Raw genomic sequence first — 11,602 nt, 5'->3', positions numbered from 1 at the left:
GTGCTGCTCCGTTCCCCATACTAAAGGCAGGGCCATGTTCACTTCAACATGTCTGGACATGAACTCCATTACTCTCTCACTCCCTTTCAGGTCCTTGATAAAGTGTGCTTACTAAAATTCTAAAATGTCTTCTCTGCCTTTGGGTTTTTTTGGAGGGGGGTTATGTCACTTCTTTATCATAATACCTCAGCTGCTGGACTTTTCTTCCTATTTGGTGTTTGTTCTTTGTTTGTGTTTTCTCTATGCATTAATGTTTGTATACACACACACACACACACACACACACACACACACAGTTAAAGCGGTGGCTCAGGTGCAGGCTACATGTTGCTGATCTTAAGCAGGTCTGGACAGCAGTGATGACATCGTTCTTCTGGTGGGGTTTCCCCTCCACACAGCTGTGCTCTGCCTTTCTCATTTGCATGTTGCTTTAATGGCGATGGGTGTGATCCCGTACGCACAAATCCTGGACTACTATTGGTTCACATGTCAGTCAATTTTCTACTGAGGTTGTGATTTTAACAGTGTGAACAGAGTCTAACTGGATCAGTGGGTTTCTGAGCTCACTTGGTTTTGAACCAAGACCCATGATCACTGTTGTCATAGTAATAACATAACACAGACCCAGCCAGTGGCAACTGTCTGTCTGATGAATACTAACTCAGAGCTGTCTGTCTGATGAAGGAATGCTAACCCAGAGCTGTCTGTCTGATAAAGGAATGCTTACTCAGAGCTGTCTGTCTGATGAAGGAATGCTAACCCAGGGCTGTCTGTCTGATGAAGGAATGCTAACCCAGAGCTGTCTGTCTGATGAAGGAATGCTAACCCAGAGCTGTCTGTCTGATGAAGGAATGCTAACCCAGAGCTGTCTGTCTGATGAAGGAATGCTAACCCAGAGCTGTCTGTCTGATGAAGGAATGCTAACCCAGAGCTGTCTGTCTGATGAAGGAATGCTAACCCAGAGCTGTCTGTCTGATGAAGGAATGCTAACCCAGGGTTGTCTGTCTGATGAAGGAATGCTAACCCAGGGTTGTCTGTCTGATGAAGGAATGCTAACCCAGAGCTGTCTGTCTGATGAAGGAATGCTAACCCAGGGCTGTCTGTCTGATGAATTAATGCTAACCCAGGGCTGTCTGTCTGATGAATTAATGCTAACCCAGGGCTGTCTGTCTGATGAAGGAATGCTAACCCAGGGCTGTCTGTCTGATGAAGGAATGCTAACCCAGGGCTGTCTGTCTGATGAAGGAATGCTAACCCAGGGCTGTCTGTCTGATGAATTAATGCTAACCCAGGGCTGTCTGTCTGATGAAGGAATGCTAACTCAGGGCTGTCTGTCTGATGAAGGAATGCTAACTCAGAGCTGTCTGTCTGATGAAGGAATGCTAACCCAGGGCTGTCTGTCTGATGAAGGAATGCTAACCCAGGGTTGTCTGTCTGATGAAGGAATGCTAACTCAGAGCTGTCTGTCTGATGAAGGAATGCTAACCCAGGGCTGTCTGTCTGATGAAGGAATGCTAACCCAGGGCTGTCTGTCTGATGAATTAATAGTAACCCAGGGCTGTCTGTCTGATGAATTAATAGTAACCCAGGGCTGTCTGTCTGATGAAGGAATGCTAACCCAGGGCTGTCTGTCTGATGAAGGAATGCTAACTCAGAGCTGTCTGTCTGATGAAGGAATGCTAACCCAGGGCTGTCTGTCTGATGAAGGAATGCTAACTCAGAGCTGTCTGTCTGATGAAGGAATGCTAACCCAGAGCTGTCTGTCTGATGAAGGAATGCTAACCCAGAGCTGTCTGTCTGATGAAGGAATGCTAACCCAGAGCTGTCTGTCTGATGAAGGAATGCTAACCCAGAGCTGTCTGTCTGATGAAGGAATGCTAACCCAGAGCTGTCTGTCTGATGAAGGAATGCTCACCCAGGGCTGTCTGTCTGATGAAGGAATGCTAACCCAGAGCTGTCTGTCTGATGAAGGAATGCTAACTCAGAGCTGTCTGTCTGATGAAGGAATGCTAACTCAGAGCTGTCTGTCTGATGAAGGAATGCTAACCCAGAGCTGTCTGTCTGATGAAGGAATGCTAACCCAGGGTTGTCTGTCTGATGAAGGAATGCTAACTCAGAGCTGTCTGTCTGATGAAGGAATGCTAACCCAGGGCTGTCTGTCTGATGAATTAATAGTAACCCAGGGCTGTCTGTCTGATGAATTAATAGTAACCCAGGGCTGTCTGTCTGATGAAGGAATGCTAACCCAGGGCTGTCTGTCTGATGAATTAATAGTAACCCAGGGCTGTCTGTCTGATGAATTAATAGTAACCCAGGGCTGTCTGTCTGATGAAGGAATGCTAACCCAGGGCTGTCTGTCTGATGAAGGAATGCTAACTCAGAGCTGTCTGTCTGATGAAGGAATGCTAACCCAGGGCTGTCTGTCTGATGAAGGAATGTTAACCCAGGGCTGTCTGTCTGATGAAGGAATGCTAACCCAGGGCTGTCTGTCTGATGAAGGAATGCTAACCCAGGGCTGTCTGTCTGATGAAGGAATGCTAACCCAGGGTTGTCTGTCTGATGAAGGAATGCTAACCCAGGGCTGTCTGTCTGATGAAGGAATGCTAACTCAGAGCTGTCTGTCTGATGAAGGAATGCTAACCCAGAGCTGTCTGTCTGATGAAGGAATGCTAACCCAGGGCTGTCTGTCTGATGAAGGAATGCTAACCCAGGGTTGTCTGTCTGATGAAGGAATGCTAACTCAGGGCTGTCTGTCTGATGAAGGAATGCTAACTCAGAGCTGTCTGTCTGATGAATTAATAGTAACCCAGGGCTGTCTGTCTGATGAATTAATAGTAACTCAGGGCTGTCTGTCTGATGAAGGAATGCTAACTCAGAGCTGTCTGTCTGATGAAGGAATGCTAACTCAGAGCTGTCTGTCTGATGAAGGAATGCTAACCCAGAGCTGTCTGTCTGATGAAGGAATGCTAACCCAGAGCTGTCTGTCTGATGAAGGAATGCTAACCCAGAGCTGTCTGTCTGATGAAGGAATGCTAACCCAGAGCTGTCTGTCTGATGAAGGAATGCTCACCCAGGGCTGTCTGTCTGATGAATTAATAGTAACTCAGGGCTGTCTGTCTGATGAAGGAATGCTAACTCAGAGCTGTCTGTCTGATGAAGGAATGCTAACCCAGAGCTGTCTGTCTGATGAAGGAATGCTAACCCAGAGCTGTCTGCCTGATGAAGGAATGCTAACCCAGAGCTGTCTGTCTGATGAAGGAATGCTAACCCAGGGCTGTCTGTCTGATGAAGGAATGCTCACCCAGGGCTGTCTGTCTGATGAAGGAATGCTCACCCAGGGCTGTTTGTCTGATGAAGGAATGCTAACCCAGGGCTGTCTGTCTGATGAAGGAATGCTAACCCAGGGCTGTCTGTCTGATGAATTAATAGTAACCCAGGGCTTTCTGTCTGATGAATTAATAGTAACCCAGGGCTGTCTGTCTGATGAAGGAATGCTAACCCAGGGTTGTCTGTCTGATGAAGGAATGCTAACTCAGAGCTGTCTGTCTGATGAAGGAATGCTAACTCAGAGCTGTCTGTCTGATGAAGGAATGCTAACCCAGGGTTGTCTGTCTGATGAAGGAATGCTAACCCAGGGCTGTCTGTCTGATGAAGGAATGCTAACCCAGAGCTGTCTGTCTGATGAAGGAATGCTAACCCAGAGCTGTCTGTCTGATGAAGGAATGCTAACCCAGGGCTGTCTGTCTGATGAAGGAATGCTAACCCAGGGTTGTCTGTCTGATGAAGGAATGCTAACTCAGAGCTGTCTGTCTGATGAAGGAATGCTAACTCAGAGCTGTCTGTCTGATGAATTAATAGTAACCCAGGGCTGTCTGTCTGATGAATTAATAGTAACTCAGGGCTGTCTGTCTGATGAAGGAATGCTAACTCAGAGCTGTCTGTCTGATGAATTAATAGTAACCCAGGGCTGTCTGTCTGATGAAGGAATGCTAACTCAGAGCTGTCTGTCTGATGAAGGAATGCTAACTCAGAGCTGTCTGTCTGATGAAGGAATGCTAACCCAGAGTTGTCTGTCTGATGAAGGAATGCTAACCCAGAGCTGTCTGTCTGATGAAGGAATGCTAACCCAGAGCTGTCTGTCTGATGAAGGAATGCTAACCCAGAGCTGTCTGTCTGATGAAGGAATGCTCACCCAGGGCTGTCTGTCTTATGAAGGAATGCTCACCCAGGGCTGTCTGTCTGATGAAGGAATGCTCACCCAGGGCTGTTTGTCTGATGAAGGAATGCTAACTCAGAGCTGTCTGTCTGATGAAGGAATGCTAACCCATGGCTGTCTGTCTGATGAATTAATAGTAACCCAGGGCTGTCTGTCTGATGAAGGAACGCTAACTCAGAGCTGTCTGTCTGATGAAGGAACGCTAACTCAGAGCTGTCTGTCTGATGAAGGAACGCTAACCCAGGGCTGCCTGTCTGATGAATTAATAGTAACCCAGGGCTGTCTGTCTGATGAAGGAATGCTAACCCAGGGCTGTTTGTCTGATGAAGGAATGCTAACCCAGAGCTGTCTGTCTGATGAAGGAATGCTAACCCAGGGCTGTCTGTCTGATGAATTAATACTAACCCAGAGCTGTCTGTCTGATGAAGGAATGCTAACCCAGAGCTGTCTGTCTGATGAATTAATAGTAACCCAGAGCTGTCTGTCTGATGAATTAATGCTAACTCAGAGTTGTTTAACTAACATTTTATTGTTCTTTTCACGTTTTCCTTTCAGACGAATCCTTGCAGGAATTTTCCTCTTTCCTTAAAAATCTGGAGGACCAGCGGGAGCTGATGGTAAGTGTGAAGCACACATCCCATAAGCCTAGATTAGTCATGTGGGGAAAACAATTTACAGGGTTAAACGCCAACCCTGACCTTTCAACCCTAGTCCCGACCTGTAGTTGATGCAAACCCAGATTACTTTGCTGTCCTACTGTGTCAGTGCCTGTGCCCGCTGTGTGTGTGTGTGTGTGTGTGTGTGTGTGTGTGTGTGTGTGTGTGTGTGTGTGTGTGTGTGTGTGTGAGAGAGATCTGGCTCTGGGCTGATTCCATAAGTACATAAGCTCTCTAGAGTTCTTAGTGAGTTGCTCCTGACCTGGTGTCTGTGGTCTCTCCTCCTGGCCAACAGTCTTATGGGGTTTATAGGGTGGTTCACTCACTCCTCACTTCACATAAAGCAGCGATTAGTCTGTAGTGAACCGGATTCTTCTAACTCCAAAACTACTCTCTCCCTTGTTTTTGGCATACTTGTATTGTTTCCTGTGGTTTATAAAAACAAAGGCTCCTTATAATTCCACCATGGGGCAGGTTTTCATTTGATTTTAGGCTGTTGTTTTTTTCCAGTGTTTATATTCTGAGTGTTGTTGATCCACAGTGTCATGGACACACCTTTCGGTGTACAGCTGGCTGAGGGTGTCTTTCCACTGTACTCAGAGTCTGGGGGGTGCATCAGGGGCGCGGTGTGCTGGACTTTAGTAAACTGATCTGTGTTTTGCACAGTAAAGCCTGGGGCTCACCAGTCAGACGCAGGGCTGCGCCCAATCACAACTTGGCAGCAGAATGATGTCATAGACCACAATGAAGCAACATGTCTTAAGCACCAGCAGCAGGTGCTAACATGCAGAGAGAGAGAGAGAGAGAGACCCTGAGGTTTTTATAGTTCTTAAACGTACAACTGCCAAATTACTCTGGACAGATAAATACATCATATAATAATATAATACATAGATTTCAATATTAAAGAATGTTTCAGCTCATTGGCCCTGAATGTCTCAAACCAAACCCTGCTGGCTGACTCGGGAGAAGGGGCCTCGTTAATGGTCAGGTGGTAGAAACTGAAATCATGGGAATAGTTTCAAATTTCATTAAACAATCCTTTCAGTCTTTCTACAGTGGGAAGGCTTTGTAAACTCTAAACACTCCCCAAACGAATGTTAGGGGATGTAACAATTCTACAGAGCCATGAAGGAAACCGTGTTCACCTTCTCCATCACACAGAGCTGAACGGAGACATGTCCAGAGAGATCTGTGAGCTCTGTCTCAAAGTTTACCCAGCGCACACGAGGAGACACGCCTAGCTATACCAAGTGCCCCTGGTCACGCAGCCCCTACGCTGTCATCCCTCCTTAGGAGAAAGATGTGGATTATTAAAAGACTCATTGTTCAAGAAGAACATGGTGTTTATGCAGGACAATGCTCCATCGCATGTGTCGAAGTGCTCTACTGTGTGGCTAGTTAGTAAAGGCCTTAAAGATGAAAGAATAATGACATAATGGCCCCCTTCCTCACCTGACCTAAACCCTACTGAGAGCTTGTGGGCCCTTCTTAAACGGGAGATTTATGGTGAAGGAAAACAGTTCAGCTCTCTGAACAGTGTCAGTGGTTGCTGCTGCAAAAAAAGTTGACAGTCAACAGATTAAGAAACTAACAGACTACATGAATGGAAGGTTTATGACTACTCTTGAAAAGAAGGGGGCCATATTGGTTGCTAAATGATTTGTTTTTTTGTTTGTTTTTTGGTTGGTTTTTTTTGTACATTGTGAGTTGTTTATTATTCTCACTTTATAATATATTAAAATAAGCAAGTGAGATGGGAAAATGTCCATTTTTCACTTAGTTGCCCAATAATTCTGTACTTATGGATATTCTCTTAAAAAGCCAAAACCTCAGTTACTTTCTTAACTATTCGGGTTTGAGGTTTATTAACATTTTGGATTGACCAACAGCACTGTAAATGTTCACTAATAAAATGAATCATCAAAAATACCACTTGCCTAATTGTGCACACAGTGTTTGATGCTAAAAAGTAACTGACTTGGTTAAAACTGGTTAAAAGTTTTTTAGTCATGCGTGTGTGCATCCGTGTGTTCCCTCTGTGACAACATACAAAAGTGCCAAGTTTAAGATTGTGTTTTTGTGGTATTTATCTGCTGTGGTATTACGATTGTGTTTATCGTCTGTGGTAATGAGAGTTGTGTGTTGTGGTGTTTATGGTCTGTGACATCAATGTTCTGCAGACACGGAACATAACGGAGACTCTGATGAAGCCCTTGGAGAAGTTTCGTAAGGAGCAGCTGGGCTCAGCCAAGGTAGTATCCCGGTCTGATGTACTGCCCACGCGGGACTGGCTGTACATGGCAGCCAGTGGCCTACAGTAACAGACTACAGTTAATTAGTTGAATTTATTGCTGTATTTAAGTACCTGAACTTTTATTCAATTATTTTCATGTTATAAAGACTCAATATTTTATACAGTATGTGCAGATACCCATTAATTTGAAGTGATGGAACTCTAGATGGTTTAAAACCATTAAAATATTATAATGAATGAATATATGAAGATGTTATGACTAGAACTCTCTTTCAAACTGAAGCATATCTGTCATGGTGCAGCACACCAGTGTTTAAATATTAACTTTCACCTGGCGCACCAGTGTAGAAGCTAGAAAGAAACTCAGCATCAGAAAATCATAATTCATGTCAAACATGTCAGTGTTGTTTCTGGAAATATCATTGTGTTAAAATAGTGTCTTGTGTAGTTATGACCATTGCAGAGATGACTGGCTGGTCATTAATAATGTCTGATGTAATGTTCACATCATTTAACTTCTTGCCAACTGGATGTGTTTTTAGGCAGAGAGGAAGAAGTTTGAGAAGGAAACTGAGAAGTACTACACAACGCTGGAGAAACTTTTAAACATGTCTTCCAAGAAGAAGGAACCACAGCTGCAGGAGGTAGACAGTCTGTTCTCTCTTGCTGCGTGTGCAGGGCCACATGTGCAGTGCTTGAGTCCTTTTTCAATTTATGATGGTTTGTTGTGTTAATATTTTAATGGCTTTTATCCTGATAATCCGATGCTCTAATCTCAAACGCCTGCCTACACGGCCGAGTGAACCGTTCTCCTTCCCAATATCTTTGTCTGACATCACCTTGGGATACTTTTCCTTGTAAAACATGTCCGTGTAAGGCACACCCATGTTGTATATACTTAACACAGGAAGGACTTTGAACTGGTGATGTTTTTAAGACCAGCTGGTTGTGTGTGTGTGTGTGTGTGTGTGTGTGTGTGTGTGTGTGTGTGTGTGTGTGTGGTTCAGATTCAGTTACTCTGGACTTTTAAAAGCCCAAATATTATTGTTTTTGTTGTTGTAATAATAATAATCATCATCATCATCATCATCATAATAATCATAATAATGGGCATTGTACCATTCATACATAAATGCAGCTCAAAGAGCTTCAGAGGTTCACAGCCAAAGAGGTACAAGGTAAAAATAATACAAACATAATAAACATTGAGGCAATGTAAGCAGACAGCCAAAATAAATAATAGTAATAATACTCGCATGATAATAGAAATTACACATAATAAAAAAATTAAGTTGAAATAGTAATAAAAAAAATCACGGAAAATATGTGCAGTGATACTAATATTGAAAGTAATAAAAGCAGTGACATCGGTGAGATTCGAACGTGTTAAGCTGCTTGCGTGTGTGTTACATAACCAAACGCTGGTGGACACCTGCATGTTGGACATCATTCAGGATGGTGAACATCTGTCTGGAATTCTGTTGTGGAGATCTCCTTGTGCACGTCAGACCTCGTCAAACTGCTATCTGGACACTGACACAAACTCCCCCCTGATGACCGGGTTCACTAGCTCTGGTTGCCTGTCCAGGTGTGGGATATATTAGGCAGGAGGAGAACCATCAGTTCTTGGAGGTGATGTGTTGGAAGCAGAAAAAATCGAGCAAACGTGCGGATCTGAGCGACTTTGCCATGGGCTAAACTGTGATGGAGCGTCTCCAGAATGGAAGGTCCTGTGGGTGTTACTGGTGTGCTGTGGTTAGTGCCTTCAAAAATGATCCGTGGGATTAGTAGTTGCAGGTCTTGGGGTGGTGTGTGTCCGTGTTTGCTAGTATAGGCTGTGTTCACCTGTGTGTACGTGTGTCCTAGTGTGGTCTGTGTTTACATGTGTGCTAGCACACTCTGTGTGTATGTGTGTGCTGGCATGTGTGCTAGCATGGTCTGTGTGTACATGTGTGCTAGCGTGGTCTGTGTTCACCTGTGTGTGTGTGGGGGGGTGCTGGCATAGTCTGTGTTCACCTGTGTGTATATGTGTGTGCTAGCATGCTCTGTGTGTACGTGTGCTAACATGGGCTGTGTTCACCTGTGTGTGTGTGTGTGTGTGTGTGTGTGTGCGCGCGCTAGCATTTGTGTTAGCATGGTCTGTGTTCACGTGTGTGTGTATGTGTGTGCTAGCATGCTCTGTGTGTACGTGTGCTAACATGGGCTGTGTTCACCTGTGTGTGTGTGTGTGTGTGTGTGTGTGTGTGTGTGTGTGTGCGCGCGCGCTAGCATTTGTGTTAGCATGGTCTGTGTTCACGTGTGTGTGTATGTGTGTGCTAGCATGCTCTGTGTGTACGTGTGCTAACATGGGCTGTGTTCACCTGTGTGTGTGTGTGTGTGTGTGTGCGCGCGCGCTAGCATTTGTGTTAGCATGGTCTGTGTTCACGTGTGTGTGTATGTGTGTGCTGGCGTGTGTGCTAGCGTGGTGTGTGTTCACATGTGTACTAGCGTGTGCGATAGCATGTGTGTTAGTGTGGTCTGTGTTCACGTGTGTGCTAGCATGGTCTGTGTGTTCGTGTGTGCTAGTGTGGTCTCTGTGTATGTGTACGTTAGCATGGTCTGTATTCACATGTGTTAGCGTGTGTGCTAGTGTGGGCTAGCATGGTCTATGTTCACCAGTGTGTATGTCTGTTAGTGTGGTCTGTGTTCACGTGTGCTATCTTGTGTGTTCTAGCTTGGTCTGTGTTCACCTGTGTGTACTGATGATTTTTTTTCTCTTTGTGGTACTCCATCATAAGATTTTAAAAGTACTCAACATGCAGAGTTTTATAACCCCAATCAAGGCAAATTAAAATAATCTTTTTCATTGTCTTGATCTTTTCTCTTCCCCCCTCTCTCTCTCTCTCTCTATCCCCCCCTCTCAGGCAGATGTGACTGTGGATGGTATGAGGCAGCACTTTCAGGATGAGTCTTTGGAGTATATTTGCAAACTGCAGGAGATCCAGGAAAGAAAGAAGTTTGAGTGTGTAGAGCCTGTGAGTGTGAGTGCATGCGAGCGCGTGCGAGTGTTGGTGCATGTGCAAGTGAATGCGTGAGTGCGTGTGTATGTGTATACGTGTATGTGAGTCTGTGAGTCTGTGTCTGTGTGTGAGTCTGTGTCTGTGTGTGTGAGAGTCTGTGTGTTTGGGGGGAGGGGTATGTATGTCCTTGCCATGTTTCTCTGGTTCCCATGTCATACAGGCGAGATTCACAGTGTGATAATTGTATTTAGTTTACATCTCACCTGAAACTTCAGCAGAAAGTGAGGCTCCGTATACACACACACACACACACAGATCAGCCATAGTGTTAAAACCACAGACAGGTGAGGTGACGTTGATGTTCTCATTACAGTGACACCTGTCCAGGTGTGGGATATATTAGGCAGGAGGAGAACCATCAGTTCTTGGAGGTGATGTGTGGGAAGCAGAAAAAATTGAGCAAACGTGCGGATCTGAGCGACTTTGCCATGGGCTAAACTGTGATTGAGCGTCTCCAGAATGGAAGGTCCTGTGGGTGTTACTGGTGTGCCGTGGTTAGTGCCTTCAAAAATGATCCGTGGAAGGAGAACTTTTGACGGTCACAGGGTCACGGGGACGCAGGGATGCGGGTCATGGGGCCTGGTGTAGTACCACCTGCTGGCTTTGACACAGAGGTGTTCTCACACAGGACTTTGCTGTGTTTGGGACTGTGAGACTACAGGTTGGACAGGGTGTCCCCTGTCCATCTACAGTGAACTGTAGTGTGAGCATCAGAACTGGACCATGGAGACATGGGAGTAGTTGGAACTGGTCTGAAGAACCGCCTGGAGAGAGGAAGGACCCAGAAAGCCCTATGGGAAGAAGGAACACTACTCTGTGCTCAGGGCTCCAGTAGTCCCACCTACCTAAATACGCACACACCACCTACCTAAACACGCCCCACCTATATTGAACTTAATGGACATTCTCTTGCGGAATGTCATGATGTTACTGATCCTCCACCTGTTTCAGTTGCCATGGCTACTCCCACCATCCCATGATATCCCCTCTTGTAGCCCACCACACCTCCACCCCAGCCAACTACTTCTCTGTTGCTCTTAATGGACGTTCTCTAGCGAGATGTGTCTCGAACACATGCACACCATCGAGATAAGACCAGGCCCTCTAGACAGTTGGACTAGACGTTAATTGCTTATTTTTTAATTTTAAATTTATTTTTTCTCTTTAAATTACTAATATTTTAGGGAGTTTTTCATCATCCTTGGTTTGCTCACTGGGGCCATGGACATGGATATTTGTAAAGCTGCTTTGTGGCAACAGCTGTTGTAAAAAGCGCTATATACATTTGATTTTTTGATACCACTTACCTTAACATGGCTTTGGCCTACACAATATTGGGCAGGTGGTTTTAGTCATGGCTGATCTGTGTGTCCGTAAAGAGAGAGGTTCATAACTGCAGTGAAATAAGTGAGTT

The 11,602-nt window shown here is 45.1% G+C and overlaps 1 protein-coding gene across 2 annotated transcripts in view; it reads left to right on the top strand.

The window, feature by feature from the left end:
- Positions 1-11,602, top strand: part of arhgap10 (Rho GTPase activating protein 10) — a 64,665-nt gene that overhangs the window by 21,565 nt on the left and 31,498 nt on the right. The window contains exons 3-6 of one of the 2 annotated variants that reach the window (XM_035531716.1): positions 4,772-4,833; positions 7,056-7,127; positions 7,672-7,773; positions 10,033-10,143. In XM_035531716.1, coding sequence (XP_035387609.1) covers positions 4,772-4,833; positions 7,056-7,127; positions 7,672-7,773; positions 10,033-10,143 — 347 coding nt within the window. Of the gene's footprint in view, positions 1-4,771; positions 4,834-7,055; positions 7,128-7,671; positions 7,774-10,032; positions 10,150-11,602 lie in introns of both variants that reach the window. The other variant, XM_035531715.1, reaches the window with a different exon arrangement.

This window comes from Electrophorus electricus, chromosome 11 (genome assembly GCF_013358815.1).
Source record: "Electrophorus electricus isolate fEleEle1 chromosome 11, fEleEle1.pri, whole genome shotgun sequence".
Classification (NCBI taxonomy): domain Eukaryota; kingdom Metazoa; phylum Chordata; class Actinopteri; order Gymnotiformes; family Gymnotidae; genus Electrophorus; species Electrophorus electricus.
Note: the sequence above shows the minus strand (reverse complement) of the source record. Positions and strands in the feature narration are given on the sequence as shown.